This window comes from Ursus arctos, unplaced genomic scaffold (assembly GCF_023065955.2).
Source record: "Ursus arctos isolate Adak ecotype North America unplaced genomic scaffold, UrsArc2.0 scaffold_31, whole genome shotgun sequence".
Lineage (NCBI taxonomy): Eukaryota > Metazoa > Chordata > Mammalia > Carnivora > Ursidae > Ursus > Ursus arctos.
The window spans coordinates 20,975,726-20,994,804 of record NW_026622997.1 but is presented as its reverse complement, the minus strand read 5'-3'; the positions used below and the strand labels follow the sequence as shown (position 1 = coordinate 20,994,804).

The following is a 19,079-nucleotide window of genomic DNA, read 5'->3' as shown; positions in this document are numbered from 1 at the left end:
CAGCATTTGGCGATTACAGAGCATGGTGCAGGCACCAAGTGCTTTACATGTATTCATCTCATCTTCACAACTGCTACTCTGTTTGATCATTTGCAGCCCTATTTCACACATGAGGACACAGGCTGAGGGGTTGGATGGTTCCCCCAAAGTCATTCTTTTGCAATATACTTTTTGCACTTAACATTTATTTGTGGGGCGCCTGGGCGGCTCAGTCGTTAAGCGTCTGCCTTTAGCTCAGGGCGTGATCCCAGAGTCCTGGGATCGAGCCCCACATCAGGCTCCTCCGCGGGGAGCCTGCTTCTTCCTCTCCCACTCCCCCTGTTTGTGTTCCCTCTCTCGCGGGCTGTCTCTCTCTGTTAAATAAATAAATAAAATTAAATAAATAAAAGATTTATTTAAAAAGAAAAAATTTATTTGTGAACATTTTCATTGTTACTAAACAACCACTACTATATTATATTAGAGGCCAAATTCCTTTTATGACATAGAATAATTCCTTGAACTAATTTCACACTGGTGGATATATAGTTCTTACTAAAATTTTAGCTTTTATAAATAATGCTGCAAAGAGCAACCTTGTGCACAAATTACTGTGAACATCATTATTTATCTTCTTTTTTTTTTATAAGATTTTATTTATTTGAGAGAGACAGAGACAGCAAGAGAGATCATGAGCAGGGAGGAGAGGGAGAAGCAGGCTCCCCATTGAGCTGGGAGCCTGTTGGAGGACTTGATCACAGGACCCTGGGGTTATGACCTGAGCCGAAGGCAGACGCTTAACTGACTGAGCCACTGAGGCGCCCCATTATTTATCTTCTTATTTCAGTTTCCTAGAAGTAGAATTGCCAGGACAAAGTGTAGGAAAAATACTAAGACTTTTTTTTTTTAATGATTTTTTATAATACTAAGACTTTTGATGCAAACTGACACCCTGCCTCCCGGAGTCACTTAGCTGGCACGTTGGGGCCATGGGATCAAAGCCATGGCCGTCTGACTCCGGGGCCAGTACCCTGATTCTTGCAGCCACACTGCATCTCTCACAAGCAACAAGATACTTAAACCAGAGCCACATCCAGGGAAGATGACCCCTGGGAGAAGAGGGAGAAAAGGGAGCCTGACCCTGCACAACACACTTGCCGTAGTAATGCACTTGATTGTTCTAAATTAAGAGAAAAGAGTCAGTGGCATTTTCCCCAGGAGCTGCCCGCTCATGTCTGGATACTGAAGTATGAAGATTTATCCTCTTTGTAACACATTACTCTATCTTTTTCTGTGCTTGGGTAAAAGAGGCAAGGGTTATCAGATAGTGCTCTTTCTGCAGAGCTGCCTTCGCCACATTTACTGTGAGCTGGTGGCTTTCCTCTAAGCAACAGCGGGCTTGAAAGTAATTGTTGTGATTGGGCCCACTGATGCCTTTCTGTTTAGTCTCCCTAATTACTTCTCTGTGTCCTAAGATGGTAAAAGACAAAAAAAGATGCAACAGAAAAAGTGGATTGTTTTTAATGATAGTATTTTTCAGTCAAGTGTTAAAATTTTTCTTTTCCACTTACCTTAATTCCAAATTGATTTTCTTTGAGGCTCAAGTTCTGAAAAAGAAGGAGACTAGCCAGGATGATATTTTGGGGATGTCGTCCAAGGAGAGGAGAATGGTTACAATATTGATTTCACCAGAGTCACTGGATAAAATTAAGATGTCATTAATGATGGGTTGTTACATTAGAAGCTGGAACTCTTACCTAAATAAATGTGGATGGCTTGTGAAATATTGAGGGACTCATACCTAAGTAAATGTTGAGGGGCTGGAAATCAAGTATATCTCAGAGCCAGTGAGAATTCCAAAGAAAACGAGAGATGTCGATTCTTCTTTCTGGACACTACATGTAGCGTAGAGCAAGATACAAATATGTGAAAAGTACATCATAATAGTAAATTAGAAAACCATTTCATCCAACAATAGGAAGTGTTGCAGTTGCATAATTATCCCTTTGTCATTCATCCCTGATCTGAAGAATAACTTCCAGGGGCAGGGAATCCACTTCATTCACTGAAGGGTCCCCAGAGCCGAGAACAGTGGTGTCTTTGGTAGGTGCTCTGTGAATATCGAGGGTGTGGAATTACGGAAGTGATGAACGTACGTGTGGCTGGGCAGGGAGCACAGGAAGGGCCGTGGTGGTTAGTAGAGGGTGGGACCCTGTGCCTTGGAGCCTTCTGCAGCAAGTTCATGGAGAAGGAAGGATTTCAAGTGAGTTTGAAGGGTGGCAAATGGACGAGCAGACAGGAGGTGGGAGGCATTTTGAACGGGCAGGTTGGTACAACCAAATAGGAAGCCATGGAGAAGAGGAAAGGTGTGTTTGGGGGATCACATGAGAGCTGTTTTGTTTCGTCTGCATGGTGACTTAGAGAAGAGGAGAGAAAGCTAAGTCCAAAGCTGTTCTGTAGGGCGAAGAGGAGGTTTTGAACTGAGGACTGACCTGAGACAGGCAGGGGTTTAGGTGACTGTCTGGGAGGGAAGAGGAAGAACCTGGGGGCTGTGAGGTTGGGGTGGGGTTGGGAACCAGGAACCAGGGGCTATGAAAACAATAGAGAGAGAGAGAGACTTAGGAGATATTTCAAAGGGTTAGGGTTAGGGTTAGAGGTTAGGGTTAGGGTTAGAATCAACAAGGCTTTTTTTCTGTATGTTGTGGAAAAGAGAAAAGATGGAGCTGGCTGGAAGAAGTCAAGTTCGAGTAACTGAAAAAAAAAAATGGTGATATCATTTAGAAAAACCAGGCAGACAGGATCCACGTGTCGTATGGTTTAGGTTAACTTTACATTAACATCTTTGCAATCTGCTTCCTGTGTCACTTTTAAGGTGATGAGAAAGAAGTAGAGCTTTGGTGTTCCAAGCTCCTTGTTGTCCTGTGAAGTGAGGGCAGGAGGTGTGTAAATGGTAGAAGAGAGGAGCTGGATAGGGCTAGATAACCAGTCTGTTAGCCTGGGTTACCTTTGAGTCCAGATGCATATGTGGAACCCGGAAGTACTCTTCCTTTCATTCACTGGGTAGTTTTGGGGTATCCACAGTGGGCCACACACTTGTCCAGGAATTAGGTGTAATGACAAACAAAAAAAGACCTGGTTCTCGCCCTGGCGTGCCTGCAGCTCAAATAATTATACAAATAAATGAGAGATTCTAACTAGGACAGATGCTGCTGAGGCAGAAGATGTGGGGTTGGGAGAACATGTAATAGGGTTTTGACCTGTACTCAGCGACATTAGGGAAGGTCTCACCAGCAAGCACTATTGTGTGGAGTTGAAAAAGTTGAATTCCCGCTGCCAAAAGAAGTCCCCACTTCTGCCTTTTACCAGCTGAAGAAATCGTGTGAAACGCTTTCTCCTTATGGACTCCAGATTTCTCTCCCCTGCCCTACTCCCCTTACCCTGGCCCCAGTAGCACACAACAAGTCATGATCAGTTCTTTTCCCTCAAGAATTCCTTTACTGGTTTTTTGGCAGCATTATATCAAAATCTAGCAGTTTTCAAAAGTTAGAGGATTTAAAATACGGTTTTTAGTCAAGTCCCTTCACCTATTTTACTCCTCATCTGTGGTGACCAGTGAGTCCTCAGTATCCTTGTGGGAAACACTAAAAACAAAAACACGGTTGAAAATTATCTCCTGAAAGGAGTTTCTACCACTTTCTAATAATATGACTCACTTAGAGCCAGGATGACAGTTTCCTTTTCTTTCAGATTTTCTCATTTCCTTTTTCGCTACCCCGCAGGGATGAGCTCTTCCGTCAGAGCCTGGCAAAGCTGCGCGAGCAGCTCGTGAAAGCTAATACCTTGGTAAGGGAGGCAAACTTCTTAGCCGAGGAAATGAGTAAGCTCACTGACTACCAAGTGACTCTGCAAATCCCTGCTGCAAACCTCAGTGCCAACAGGAAGGTAAGAGTGTTTTTAAAGAAAATGAGAGCAAAATGACAACTTATGTCCTATAGGTTAGAATACACAGCTGACATCCAAAAGGACATCCATGAGGAGATCTTGGTGTGAGCCAGAGTATTATTTCCTCTGTAGACCCCCCTGGAGTATATGTGCCCTCAGATATGTTGAAATTAGAAATATATATTAGTAATTCCTCTTGCTTTTCTCTTTCCTATAAATGGTCCTTTCTGGAATGGGGGATAGGTATATGTTTTGTTATAGTACCGTTCTTAAGAGGGGATTCTACATGGAAGACTTGTATAATACCTTTATTTTGTACATGGAACAACTCTTTGCAGTCATTGGGACGTTTACCATCATTTCAACTTGAAGATTTTTTTTTCCTTTAAGGAGAAACTTCAAAGGAAAAGAATTTTTCATCCATCTATGTCTCCCTCCGGCAAGCAAACTAGAAATGAGTCAGGGAGTATTTCATTAATCTTTCTGCATTTTAGTCCTTCGACCAGGCAGTTCTTTGAGAATTTTATCTTAAGTCCACGGTCATAGAAGTGTTCGTAAAGATCATGTGCTTTTTGTACAAGGATGCTTATCATAATGGCCTTTATAGGAGCAAAAATTTGAAATTACCATGATGTTGAACAACATAATAATTTGTCAGATGAGTTGTATATCCGTATAATAGGTTTCTATGTTGCCATTAAAAATCACGTCTATGGGGGCGTCTGGGTGGTGCAGTCGTTAAGCGTCTGCCTTCGGCTCAGGGAGTGATTCCGGCGTTCTGGGATCGAGCCCCGCATCAGGCTCGTCTGCTGGAGCCTGCTTCTTCCTCTCCCACTCCCCCTGCCTGTGTTCCCTCTCTCGCTGGCTGTCTCTCTCTGTCAAATAAATAAAATCTTAAAAAAAAAAAAAAAATCACGTCTATGAGGGGCACCTGGCTGGCTTGGTTGGTTAAACATCTGACTTCGGCTCAGGTCATAATCACAACGTCCTGGGATTGAGCCTCTGCGTCCAGCTCCCTGCTCAGCAGGGAGTCTGCTTCTCCCTCTCCCCCCTGCTCACACACACTCTCTCTCTCTTAAATAAGTAAGTAAAATCTTTTAAAAAAGAAAAAAAAAATCATGTCTGTGAGGAGTATTTAGCAACACAAGAAGATGATCATAATACAAAAGCTGTGGAGAGAGGATCGGGATAGGAGATTCATAGTTTTGTTTGGTTCTGCTTATGATAATAAAAAACACGTGCGTGGGTATATACAGAAGATTTCATTCATCTTTCTGCATTTTAGTTGAAAATAAGTCAGACTGTTCCCTCGGTGGTAGAATTTCATCTTCTTTCTGTATACATTATGCATCTTTTTCAAACTTGCTACTTGACGATAACATCTATTGCTTTAACAATCCAAAAAGCCATACCGAGGCTCGTTTGGTTTATTGCGTGTTTTTGTTTCTCCTTCACTCTGCAGAGAGGTGCCATCGTGAGCGAGCCAGCTATTCAAGTGAGGAGGAAAGGAAAGAGCACCCAAGTTTGGACCATTGAGAAGCTGGAGAATAAATTAATTGACATGAGAGACCTTTATCAAGAATGGAAGGAAAAAATCCCTGAGGTAAAACAGACAAAAGGTGAAGGAGATTGGACCATGTTGAAAGCGCAGGGTGTCAGTGATATCAGTGTCAGAACACACACACACGTGTGGCGGTGACTCTCTGCGGTCGTACTTTGGGCACTGGTATTACAAAAGTAACGTGGAAGTGACCTTGACAAGGGGTCCTAAGTTGAATCAGTCATAGAACATGCGATGCCGACATGGACAGGAGCTAAATGAAGAGAACACGTGACATATCCGTAGTTGGCAGGGTTTTTGCTGCATTTCAAATGAAATGAAGTAGAACCCAGCGACTCCGTGCTGTTTGGTCGGTGTTGTGACAAAGCCACGTGGATGGAGCCAGCTTGGCTTTCGTACTCCTTAGCATGTGTTCATGCTCCTCCAGCTGTGATCATGGCTGGGGAGATTACAAAGAATAATTTTAGGAAGCACAATCCATTTTTTGGGGGTATTAGTAATGAAAAAGAAGGCTCGGTGAAGGAAATGAGGCAGACACAGGGAATGGAGTGAAAAAGGCTGCACGTGGGGTGCAATAGGGAAGAGAGGCAGTAACTAAGGAAGAGCTCTCCACGTGGACATCATGGGCCCCCACAGTGGACCCCCCAGCTGTCAAGTCTCTCCCATGTGCTACCTTTGTTTTATTTTTGCGACATGATTGTAATTCTGCTTCTTTTTAATTTCTTTGGATAAATGCTTTCTCTTTTAAAACATTTTTAAGTGCTAGTTTTAAATTATATTATCCAAATTGGTGTTTTGTTTCCTACTCACCTCCCCCACTGCCCCCCCCCCCCCCGTCAGGCAAAGCGTCTCTATGGGAAACGAGGTGACCCTTTCTATGAAGCCCAAGAGAATCACAACCTAATTGGCGTGGCTAATGTGTTCTTGGAGTGTCTCTTTTATGATGTGAAACTTCAGTATGCAGTTCCTATCATCAGCCAGCAGGGGGAGGTAAGGACAAGCCATCCTTGGAGGAAACAGTTGGGGTGTGTGTGTGTGTGTGTGTGTGTGTGTGTGTGTGTGTGTGTGTCCAATTTAAGTTATGCTCTTGAGGTAGATCAGGAAACTAGGGTAAATAGTCAGGATCACATTCTTTCTTTGCTTGTATCAATAGAAACTCAAAATTAAATCATGGTTTTTTAAGATTATAAGATTAAAATCATGTAAGATAATTAATAACAATTTTTTTTCTTTATGGTTCACAAGTTTTTTTCTTTGTTTTAATCAAATTAGAAATCTTTTGGAAACCAGATTCAGCTCCGTCCCTATATTCATCTCCGTTAATCTCTTACGTTTTTAATATACTCAAATTCCTTCCTGGCCCCTACGTGGTTTTCACGAGATACAACTTGGGAGCATTATTTTGAAATCTAAAGTATTCAAGGAAAACAAGCTTAACCTCTTCTAAAAAACAAAAGAAAACAAAATACTTCACATTTCAGTTATTTACATGTATTAACCTTATGTAGGCCTAAGACATTTTAGAAAATATTCATGTTCAAACTTTTTGATTTTTATCTATTTCATCAACTGATGTTTTTATTTTAAATTTAGTAGGATCTTCTTCCATAGCTTGCCCTACATAATGTGCAGACTTGAAATACTTAGCTATCTCTTGGGATCCTTAGGGCAGGCTGCGAGCGGAATGCCATTCTGCCCGAAGTGAACCAGAAAACAGAGCCCAGGTTCCCAGTTGTGGTGTGTACGTGCACAGCTCACATTCTGCGTGTGGCAGCCCCCCTAGGACATTCTGCTCCTGCTCTAGAAGACGAGTGGGCTGGAGTTGCTCTTTCCCATGTGAAAAATGGGCACAGCTCCTGTGGCAAAGGAATCCAGTGACTCAGTCCTTAGTTGGGGGTTCTTAAGCCCGGGTCTGGGCAGGGCTTTGAGTGTTCCATTCATCCCTCTGAAATTATATTAAAAATGTCCTAGAGTCTCAAAAACGGTCGAAAAAAGCTTGAGAACTGTTGTCTTCAGACTGATTTCTCCCATTCCCCCTCCTCTGATTCCTCCGTATTGGTCTCACTCATCCAAGACCATTGACTAATTTCTCAGGTCTCTGCTGCCAGTGAAAGTTGGGTCTGACTACCTTTAAAAAGGAGCCTTCCTATTTCAGACAACAGCAGCACTGCCAGAACGTGTCACCTTCACAGCTCCAGCCACCGCAACCTGAACCCTTGTTATGAAAGATCACTTGGCCAGTTACAGCACTGTGAGGATGCCAAGTGCAGGATAATTCTTGTCCTTTAATTCAGTTCTGGGCACCCAGCCATAAGAGGGACACTAGCACCTATCCAGAGGACCACCAGGGTGTTGAGGACATGCTAAGCCTTTTGGGGAGTGGGGACAGTTTTAAAGGAACGATTTCCTTATAACTTTGTCCTTGGCGTATGTCATCCCTCCTGGGATGGGTCTCATTCCTCCGTGGAGCCTGCCTCCACCCTGCTCCCAGCCCCGGTGTGAGTCACATACCCATTCTCTGCTCCCAAGTGAGTAGACACTCCAGGAGCCTGGTGACCGTGTCTTTTAGTTTACTGTTGTAAATGTAGTTCTTAGTGCATTTTCTGGCACACAGTTGGTTCCTGGATCAATTTAACCCATCCAAGCCTGCACGATCTCTGTATTCTTTGTCTCGGTATTCCCACGGGGCAGGTATTTGATCAGAGGAGTAAATGAATGAATATATATGAACATGGACAATAAACCACTCCGGACAGAATATAATAGCTGCCTTTACTCTGTTCGTGGATGCCCTCTAAAGACAGATGAGAACGAAGATGAGTCCAGAAGGCGAGCGGCAGAGAGGCAAATTTGGCTTCAAGTCAGGCGGGGTGATTGCAGGTGCAGGTGATGGAACGGAGTGGTTGTGGAAGGGGTGAGTTTCCCGTCACCGGAGCTGGCCCAGCAGTAGCCCGGAGGCTGCTCAGTAGCCCGGGGATCTGGGAGCACGCTCTCTGTCTTAGGTCAGGCTTGTGCCCAGGATGCCTATTAACCCACAGGCGCTCGGGTCCCTGCCGCAGGTTGCCGGGCGTCTCCACGTGGAAGTGATGCGAGTGACAGGGGCCGTCCCGGAGCGCGTGGTGGACGATGACTCCTCCGAGAACTCCAGCGAAGGCGGGAGCCTTGAAGTCGTGGACAGCAGTGGGGAGGTCATTCACCGAGTCCGGAAACTGACGTGCCGGGTGAGAGGAGGGGATAGGCAGGCGCCGATAAGCGACCGTGTTCATCTAAAGCAGTTTGACAGAAAATCTTGGGAGTGTCTCTTAGAGCGTAGTAAACGTTCAGCTTTCTGACCATAAATACAACGGCGGGCACTGCTTTTTCCAGAAGTAGAGCACACTTTCTGATGCCAGTTGATGAAATTTTAGAAGTCCATGTGCCTTTGGCACGCAGGAAGTGTATGTGGTTCAGTGAATCGTGATTTTGCAGTAAAGGTTGCATCGGTGTCAGAAACTCAGCCACTAGGAGAATTTGAGAGGATGCATGTGTTTGTTGCCAGGCTCGCGTGCTGTAGTTATGGTCCTGGTATAGACCGATTCTAAGTGGAGCCCTTCGTGTGTCAAATGTTTTCAGATGCTAAACGGATAACCGATTTACGTATTTCATCGCTGATTCTTAAAATAGAAGTACTTCAAGTAAGCATACTTAGGGTAATGTTTTCTTTATCAGAATTATATAGCATTTTTTTTTTTTATATCTCTTTAGGTAAAAATTAAAGAGGCAACTGGGCTGCCCTTAAACCTCTCAAATTTTGTCTTCTGTCAATACACATTCTGGGACCAGTGTGAATCTACAGTGGCGGCCCCGGTGGTGGACCCCGAGGTGCCCTCCCCTCAGTCCAGGGACGCCCAGTACACCGTGACCTTCTCTCACTCTAAGGTACGGCCCCTTTACAAAATGAGCTACGTGGGAGGCTGTGGACCTGGGCGCCATTCAGAGCTCTCCTTATAACTTAGAAGGTCCACCATAAGAATGTTTAATAAATGTAATATGTGTGTTGCGCTTTTTAACCTCAAAATGTACTTAAGTACCAGTTCAGATGGGAAGTATTTAAAATAAAATCTGAAAGGCCTCTACCTGAAGTCTTAGACCCTAGAGGTGTAACGGCGAGTGACAGTTTGTATACATTTAGATAAACTATTTTCTGTGCCCTACAACTTATATCTCTGTGAGGTCAATGTATGTTCACACAGCAATGGGCATAGATACGGTCCCTTCCTGTCACGCATGCATAACATCTTTAGAAAGTTTTTTACAAATAATGTAGTCACATTATGTATATTGTAGAATTATACCTTTTAGTATACGTGAACCTCTTTTCATTCTTTGGACTACAGAGTAGCACTCCAAGCATTGCATTCTAATGTGCCATATGAGTTTTTAAAGAAAATGTCAATGGACAAGGTAAATTTTTGGTGACCGTTGGTTGGCCCTGTCGTGTGACCATCAGCCACCCTTCCTGGTTTTCACATCAGACTGCCCACAGGTTGTTTCTGACAGACAGACGCTACCTTCTGTTGTAATTTTGTTTTTCCTTGCACAATCCTTAACAGATACTCCAAACCCCTTCCTTTGGAAACTGTGTTTTTTTCTTTCTGGCCCTACACCTATCAAATTTTACATAGGTAAAGACTGTCAGGTCTTTCTTTTTCTGAAAACAAATAGTCCACTTTTTTTTGTTTCTTTCACTTATATTCACCAAGTCTGTTTCTCAAAATCCTTATGAAGTATTTTGTGGTTACTGTTGTCTGAATACTCTCTTAAATCGCCCCCATCTTTCTTTGGATCCACAAAGCTGTTCCTGTAGAAGGAGGGAGCCTGAATTTAAGTACATTCTAGTTATCTAGATATAAAATATAGAAGAAGGTACGTAGTAGAACGTTAAATCAGTATAACACAGGTCTTTCCAGCAATAGAGCCGCAGAGCTGTCTCCACCAGAGACTGCAGCTCGGCCCCTCGCCTGCCACTTTGTTCAGGGTGAGCTCTGTACCGCTCAGTCCACTCAGCATCATTTCCTCACGCTCCTCTGTCTGCGTTTTAGGACGAGGAGCTGGAGCGGGGGAGTTTCAGAGCAAGAGCGCAGAATCATGAAGATAATCATAGGAAATTTAATTCTATTCTCAGTCTCCCAAGCCATAGCAAGGAGCAATCAGACGTTCTTGTTTTATGATGTGCTGATTAGCCTACGGCGGTGGGAGGTCTGAGTGGTCCTGCGGAACCAAGAAGGAACCAGGTGCAGGGACCGCGGATCACTGCTGCCCCTCACAAGCACATGAGGCGGGACAGGACGCTTTTTTCATTGTGCGCCCTGATTAAAGAAGGGCATTGCATTCAATCCCTTCCTCCTCACTAGTATGAAGAGCTGGTATTCCGGGTGGTATTCTCAGGTTGGGATCGGACTAACCACCTCCAAAGGGGATCCCTACACGATTGAAAGGTAAGCGGAAATGTCACACATTGCCCTGTGCATGATTCATGTTGCTTTTCCCTTGCTCCCCACTTGCCCCAGGACTACGTGGTGACCGTGACAGAGGAGCTCCTGGAGTTCCTGTCCGATGGAGCCCTGGCCATTGAGGTGTGGGGCCACCGCTGTGCTGGGAATGGCAGCTCCGTCTGGGAAGTCGACTCTCTTCACGCGAAGACGAGAACGTTGCACGACAGGTGTGTGCTTGGCTGAGCTGATGCAGGGTCATGACGGGCACTAGGCTGAGTGTAAGAGTGGGGTCCCCGGGCCTGTCTCCTCCTTGGTGCAATGGGAACGAGAAAAGGAACTAGCTGGCATTGAGGACGTTCAATGGGGAAGGAGGGTCTTTTCAACAAATAGGACTAAAACAGCCGCCTATCTGCGGAGGCACAAAACCAACCTTGATTTTGGCTTCACAATACACAAAACTTATTTTGAGAAGGATCAGAACCTTCCATGTGAAAGATAAAGCTGTAAAGCATATGGGGGAAAAAAAAAACCAGGAGGACATTTTCCTCTTTTCTTTTTAGAAGATTTTATAGAAGTCTCTGTAGAGCAATATTTAGACTCCAGATCCGGCTGCCAAGGAGCCCCTATTGTGCTGTGGGAACTGGCTGGAGTATGGCAGGCCTCTCCGGCTTCCCATGTTCCACGACGGAGGTGGTGGGCAGTAGCTCATCTTTGGGGTCCACGGTGCTCACATGGCAAGGCACAGACGTCTTAGGGCCTGATTGTCACGTGGGTCCCAGGGAAGCACGGTCTTCACTTTGATTCTCAGCACACTCTGTCCGAGCAGGAATTAACAGGGTCCCCACTGAGACTCATCAGGCCAGCTGCAAACTTGCTGGATTTAGCCCTCTGTCCTCCAAGTTTCCCAGACACGACAACCTCACTATTGTTGGGTCCCATTCTCAGACCTCCACACAGCAAGGCCTCCTAGGAGCTGGTCATGCAGAGACTTGGCCTGGGTGATAACACAGAGACGTCCCCTGGCCACCTTGTTAGCATAAAGCTCTCCACAGCCCTCGGGGTAGGCACACCTCTGCTGAACCACTGTAGGCAGTTCTCAGATCCACCAGCCCTTTTCACTAAAAACTTTATGCATCCTGGTGGCCAAGATGATGATTTCTGTCCCAGTTCCTATAACTCGTACCTCCGTTCCAGAATAGCTATCCTCAGCCAGCTCCTGAGTGAGAAACTCGTTCAATCGAGCTTTGAAGGTGCCATCGGCCACAGGCTTCCTCTTCTTGGAAATTTGCCCCGCCATCTTGCCCGGGAGGATACCTTCTTGGAAATTTGATCCTTTGCCTCTTCTGTGACCTAGCAATCTACTCCTAGGTATTTCCTCAAGAAAAATGAAAACATAAGTCCGTAAACAGGCTTGTTCACAAGTGTTAATGGCAGTTCTTTCTATAATATCCCCAAAGTGCCAACAACCCAAATGTGTGAGAACGTTTGATAAACAAATTGTACAACTGGTCATGTAATCAAATATTACTCAGCTCTGATAACAAGGAAAAGGACTATGGATATCCATTTGAATAAATCACAAAAACATTACACTGAACCAAAAAAGCCACACCTAAAAGGGTACCTACTATGATTCCCTTTCTATGAATTTCTAGAACAAGCAGAACAATTTATGGTTACATGGCTGCTGTGGGATGCTGTGGATATTGAATGAGAAGGGGCATGAGCAAACTTTCAGAGGCAAATGGTGGGGTAGTTACAGAGCTGTGTGCATTTTCACAATGCATCAAACTGTGCTTAAAATCTGGACATTTCACTGAATATACGTTATACCTCAATAAAGTGAAGAGAAAAGACGTACATCATAGGGTTGTTTTGAGAGTTGAATAAGCAAATCTACACGACAGCCCATAGTAAGTGCTCAGGGGATGGTGGCTCATTCCTATTGCTCATAACATCCCTGGGCAATGATGTTGTTGTCCATCGGAACGTGTTTTTGCAGGTGGAATGAGGTAACACGGAGAATAGAAATGTGGATTTCCATACTGGAATTGAATGAGCTAGGGGAATACTCAGCAGTGGAGCTTCACCAGGCAAAAGATGTCAACACGGGAGGCATCTTCCAACTCAGACAGGTATGAGGCCTGGTTTTGTTTGTTTTGTGTTTTCTCTTTGTCCCACTCTTACACACCGTTCCTGGGGGTTTTCTAATTACGGGCTTCTTTATTCGCTGATTCTCTTCCCTTCCTTTATCCTCTTCCCCCATTCCTTGCCCTTCCCATTCCGGGCACCCATTGGCATGTCATGTCCTCCCCCACTTCCCCCTCTGCAGGGTCATTCCCGGAGAGTGCAAGTCACGGTGAAACCGGTGCAGCATTCCGGGACACTGCCGCTCATGGTCGAAGCCATCCTGTCTGTCTCCATTGGCTGCGTCACTGCCAGATCCACTAAGCTGCAGAGAGGGCTGGACAGTTACCAGGTAAGACCAACGGATTGGATGTAGTCTGCAGCGAGGACCAGTTAACGCAGAGTTACGGTGGTCAGTGATCTGGGCTGGAGACCTTTGGGGAATGTGACAGAACACCTTGTCTTGACCTTATATCTGCACCCCTCCCTTCACATTTCCCATCCATTGCCTTTTTACGAGATTGGAAATACTATCCCGGCTTAGTGTTGATTAATAATAATTTTATTTGTGAGCACACTTATGAATGGTGTGTTACTCACTTACTTCAGGCAGATTGCATTTTCTGTCTGTCTCCAGTTATGTTATGTTGGGTATCTGGCATGGCTGCCTGGCCCAGTCCACTTCTATTAATACAAAATTGCCTCCATACACTGGTATAATTAAACAGTTCTTTGAAAGTTTTCCTTTTTTTTTTTCTTTTTTTTTTAATTAAAGTTGTCCTCATGATCATTTTTGCCCATTAAATCCTCTTTTACTAAATCTTCTGCTCTCATTTTTAAAAATTAAAAGATTGGGTGGGGGGGCGCCTGACTGGCTCAGTTGGAGGAGTTTGCGACTCTCGATCTTGTGTCGTGAGTTACCAATCCCAGCTCTTCATCACTCTGTGAAATTAAACTTTAAAATTAGGAACTTGTCCACAGTGGCCTGAAAGAAGGCACGTGCTTTCACTCAGTCCCCAGTTCACTGGCAGGTATGAATTAGGGACTGGGAGGAATTACCCCATTGAACCCTGGCCCCCTCACTGCCACACGAGAGAGGGAGCATTCCCCGTTGTGACGTTTCTGTGTGGAGTCTGGGCAGAGGCCCAGCCCGTCTTGAGAATGATTCATCCTCTGTCTCAGTTTCCTTGTACTCCCTGGCATTCAGGCAAAGACTTTCCGAAAGCTAGAAGGAACATTGGCTTTGCTTATGAGGCCTTGGAAGGCATAGTTTTGTCGAACGCCGCCTTCCCTGTCCCAGGCCAAAATTGCCCCTGGTTCTCAGAGCCAGGGAGAGTATGAAGGAAGGCCTGAGGACAGTTTTGGGGGAGACTTCTCCCCCAGACTTTTCCTCACGTGTGGAATAGGAAATTGGGTTGTGTGGATTCTTATCCCAGCTCAGTCCCTCACTCGGCCAGCAACTTTGGGGGTGGCTGCAGGGCCTGGTAGAAAGGTCACCAGCCTAGAGCCAGGGGGCCTGGGATCTTCAGTCTAGCATGGCCTTCCTGGTTACCTTGTTGGGATAATGCAAACCTCGAGTTCCCCTTCTCTCTTCTCCAGAATGATGAGGTAGACTTAATATTCCCTGAAATCCCAGTCTATACTAAAATTTTGGGGCTTAATGAATCTCTGATCTTAGGTAAAACTTTGAATTTGCATCCTAAATCATGACATATAAATTAGGGATCTCCAACTGACTACGTGTTCCCATATGAGGAACCTTACAAGGATTGATTATTTGAACTTTTTAAACCACTCTACCTCCTGAGTTAAAACTGATTTTTGTCAAAATTTGAGCTTCCCCCCCCCCGTGCTAAATGCTCTATAAAGGACATAGTACCAGTCATGTAGATTTAAACGGTGACTATTTCAGGGTGCCTGGGTGGCTCAGTCGGTTGAGTGGCCAGCTCTTGATCTCAGCTCAGGTCTCAATCTCAAGGTCGTGAGTTCAAGCCCTGTGTTGGGCTCTACGCTGGGCATGGAGCCTACTTTAAAAAATCAATCAATCAATCAACTGTGGCTCATTTTTTTAATAAAGACTTTTTTTAAAGATTTATTTATTTTAGAGAGAACGAGCAGAGGGGCAGAGGGAGAGGGAAAAGGAGAGAAGTAGACTCTCTGCTAAGCACAGAGCCCGATGTGGGGCTCAATCCCACAACCTATGAGATCATGACATGAGCCGAAATCAAGAGTCAGACGCTTAACCGACAGAGCCACCCAGGTGCCCCTAAACTGTGACTATTTTAAAGCTTTTATTTTTCTTTGCAGCCATGCTCAAGGTCACGTCCAGAACTTATTTTGTGACATAGTACTTTAGAAATATTCTGAGGCAGTAGCCCAAGCCGGTGCAGAATATGCTGATTTCACAAGTTACACATCATGAAAGCTCAGGCTAGTTCTGTGGTAACGGAAGGATCTCCTTAGTCTAAAAAATGATAATGATAAATTTGAGCTACTTGTACTTTTTCAGTAATTTGGGGAATTAAGTCAAGAAAAATTACTTCAGGGGCACCTGGCTGGCTCAGTCAGTAGAGCATGAGACCTTGACCTCAGGGTTTGAGTTTGAGAGAGAAGGGGAACTCAAACCTTGTGAGTTTGAGCCCCACGTTGGGTGTAGAGATTACTTAAAAAATAAAATCTTAGGGGCGCCTGGGTGGCGCAGTCGTTAAGCGTCTGCCTTCGGCTCAGGGCGTGATCCCAGTATTCTGGGATCGAGCCCCACATCAGGCTCCTCCGCTAGGAGCCTGCTTCTTCCTCTTCCACTCCCCCTGCTTGTGTTCCCTCTCTCACTGGCTGTCTCTGTCAAATAAATAAATAAAATCTTTTTAAATTAATTAATTAATTAATTAATTAAAAATTAAAAAATAAAATCTTAAAGAAAAAAAGAAAAATTACTTCAGTATTAGGTATGTATTTAATAAGTCAGTTATTCAAATGATAATGATGGCTTCCAAACTTAAAAAAAAAAGTGGATTTTGAAATCTATGCAGAGAATAACTATTTTTAAGCTGTATTTTTAAATCGCTTTTAATAAGCAGTATATGTTGAAGTATACTTACATATGAGAGTAACGTAATTATATTTTTAAAGCACTTAAAAAAAAGTTTGTCTTTTTACGACTAGACCACTTCACTGCCTGTTTGAATATTAACCCTCTAGGAAAAACCAGAGACGATTGTTACATGGCCCAGTGTTCACTTTGGGCAGAACGTCTCTCCCTATAGATGGTTATTCCCTACAAAAGGGAGTTTTCTTTATTCTTGTGTCTAAGGAAACCTGTCTCAACTAAATCCTTTTATTTTCAACATGGTGATTTTGTTTGGCCAAATGTTTTTGCCAAAACTGTTACTTTATATAATTGTTGTAAACTGTTACCATGGGCTTTGGACGGTTCTGATTTTTCTCAGCTGATGGGTATGACGCTAACATAACCAGTCGTGGGCGACAGTAGAGCCAGTACTCAGCACGGCAGCTGCGCCCTAGAGACAGTCGTACGCTGAGGAACCCTGTCTGTGAATAGCCTGTGAGGATTTCCTCAGGGCCTGGGTTGTGGTGGGGGGAACAGGATGCTGAGTGGGGCAACTAGCAGCCTGGCTCCCAGGCCTGACTCTGCCACCATTTGTGTGCTCCTTGGGTTAAACCATTTCATCCTTCAGGGCCCCGGCTGCCTCACGGCTACACTAAGAGGTTGAGCAGTCGAGTCTAGTTCTGCCATTTTGTCTTTCTGAGTCCGTTCCAAATCTCGGATAGCCCACCCAGAAATGTGTGTCACCATTCACATAACGATAGGGGAAGGGCTGGTCCAATGAGGTTGATTGCTAGTCCCATCGAACAGGGTTCTCGTTTTATTAAATGGTTGCTTTCTTTATTAAAAACATAACCAAACAAAACTCAGATTCTTAGAGACAAGTGAATTAAGTCCACTAAACCTTTCTTGCAGTTCATTTAAGTGATGTATTATGCTGGTGTTACACGTGCCGTCCATTGTAATGTGTGTGTTACGCTTAAAGAATTATCTGTGTGCTGTTCGAGAAACAAAATGCATGTCCTTTGTGTTTATTTTTCCTGCCAGAGAGATGATGAGGATGGTGATGATATGGATAGTTACCAGGTATCACTGCTGCTGTCATTCTGTGGCATGGGGCACAGCTGCTGCTAATGGCCAGCGTCCGCAAAGCAGGGGGCAGGGAGGAGGAAGGAGGACCGTCGAGCAAGAACATGCAGTCTTTCACTCGCTTTGGATTTGCTTTAAACATAATCGGGGATACAATCCTGTTGCTCTAGATTTCTCTGTCCGTTCAAAGTGTGTGATCAGATTCCGCATCGCTGCTATGCAATCTCGAATTAGCTCGTAAAGACTTTCCAAGCAAGACCCTTACCACTGTATTAAATTAATGATTTTTAAAACTTTGGAATTACCCATCCATAATCTTTAAGTCGAAGCTTGTCTTTTCTATGCAAAACTGCACCTCGTGCCTCATTTCCAAGAGAGAAGGATTGTTCTAATATACAGCTTTAACTCTCTTGCTGGAGAGGAAATGGAAAACATTTCAGGCACATAGTTTAGTTTGGGTTAGCCAGCTTCCTTCTCTCATTAGGACCGAGCTTAATTATCCATAACTTGGAGAATTTAAATCTCAGCTTTTTCTTTTTGGAAATTTAGGGGAAAAAAAAAAAGGCACCTGCGAACTCGTACCTCGTCAGCACTGGCTGGCCTGCTGTCGTGGAATGTAGGATGATAGGAACAGCAAGGCGGCAAATCTGGATGAATGTTCTGGGTTTGGTCCCCAGTCTTTGTACTGATTCTCCACAGTTTTCCTGGGGTGCCTTCCTGTATGTGAACTGTGGGTACCGCTGTAGACAGAGCCTCAGACGTCCTCTGCCGTCCGCTCGTAATGCCACATCTTAAGGGTTAGACCGGAATTAGGCAACTCACTGAACATTTTGAGTAGAATTGATGGGCTTCTTTCCCTCATAACTTAACTAAGAAAGAAAACAAGCAAACAGAAACAAAGTTCAGGGGAAATCCCAGTCTCCCCTTGGATCTCAGCAATGCCATTAACTAACGTCCTGCTGCTGTCTGTGCGCTTCCTGCCACCTTGTTCACGGTGAAGTCCCAGCGGCTGCTTCTGGGCGTTCCTAAAGCATGGCTGACTGCATGTTGGGTGTTTGCATGGGAGATTTTTGGTGAGCCTTGTAGTAGTGGTTGGAGGTAAAATCTTTGCAGCAAGTTTGAAAGGTTCTCGGCTGATCTGTTCTTTGCATTTCAGAAAATACATGTTTTCAGGCCATTGAACGATGAACTATGAAAATGCCTGTTTTCTTTTTTCCATTCCATTCGCTGTTCCATGATTTGGGCTCTGTTCATGGTGTCCTTCTGCTTAGAATCACACATCTTTCAAATGAATAGCTCCAATTTAAATACACACACACACACACACACACACACACCATGTAAGAATCATCCCCACAGCTGGTATAGTTTGAGCTTCTCTTGCTTTTAAGTATAATTATCCCTTTGGCAATCCAGGGGCTCTGATTTCTGAGTAATGGGTTCCTCGATCAGCATGCTGTGTTTCTGAGGCCTCTTTGCTTTCTCGCATATTAATCACACAGCAATGTTCAATGGCCTTTCCTAATGAAAACTTTCCTGATCAATGTAAACATCTTTGTTAAAAAAAAAAAAAAAAAGTCGTCTATGTATTCTACAGGAAAATGTTTTCCCTCCTTGATGTCAGGAAGAAGACTTAAACTGTGTGAGAGAGAGGTGGTCTGATGCGCTCATCAAACGACGAGAGTACTTAGATGAGCAGATAAAGAAAGTCAGCAATAAAAAAGGTATGTGAGATGAAACTCTTTCCCGGGAGTGGCTTTTTCACTTCTAGACAGTGGCGGCAGGTTGTCTCCTCCCCTCGGTCGGACAATACTACCTTAGTGTTCTGACCTCATAACAATTA

The 19,079-nt window shown here is 44.3% G+C and overlaps 1 protein-coding gene and 1 pseudogene across 8 annotated transcripts in view; one reads left to right on the top strand and one right to left on the bottom strand.

Moving 5' to 3' along the window:
• Positions 1–19,079, top strand: part of KIF13A (kinesin family member 13A) — a 204,032-nt gene that overhangs the window by 160,388 nt on the left and 24,565 nt on the right. For all 8 annotated transcript variants that reach the window (XM_026511547.4, XM_057304947.1, XM_057304948.1 and 5 more), the window contains 10 exons: positions 3,759–3,921; positions 5,384–5,524; positions 6,323–6,472; positions 8,542–8,703; positions 9,227–9,400; positions 11,032–11,183; positions 12,959–13,091; positions 13,289–13,435; positions 17,195–17,233; positions 18,861–18,960. In XM_026511547.4, coding sequence (XP_026367332.1) covers positions 3,759–3,921; positions 5,384–5,524; positions 6,323–6,472; positions 8,542–8,703; positions 9,227–9,400; positions 11,032–11,183; positions 12,959–13,091; positions 13,289–13,435; positions 17,195–17,233; positions 18,861–18,960 — 1,361 coding nt within the window. The remainder of the gene's footprint in view (positions 1–3,758; positions 3,922–5,383; positions 5,525–6,322; positions 6,473–8,541; positions 8,704–9,226; positions 9,401–11,031; positions 11,184–12,958; positions 13,092–13,288; positions 13,436–17,194; positions 17,234–18,860; positions 18,961–19,079) is intronic.
• Positions 11,580–12,253, bottom strand: LOC113264502 (40S ribosomal protein S3-like; annotated as a pseudogene).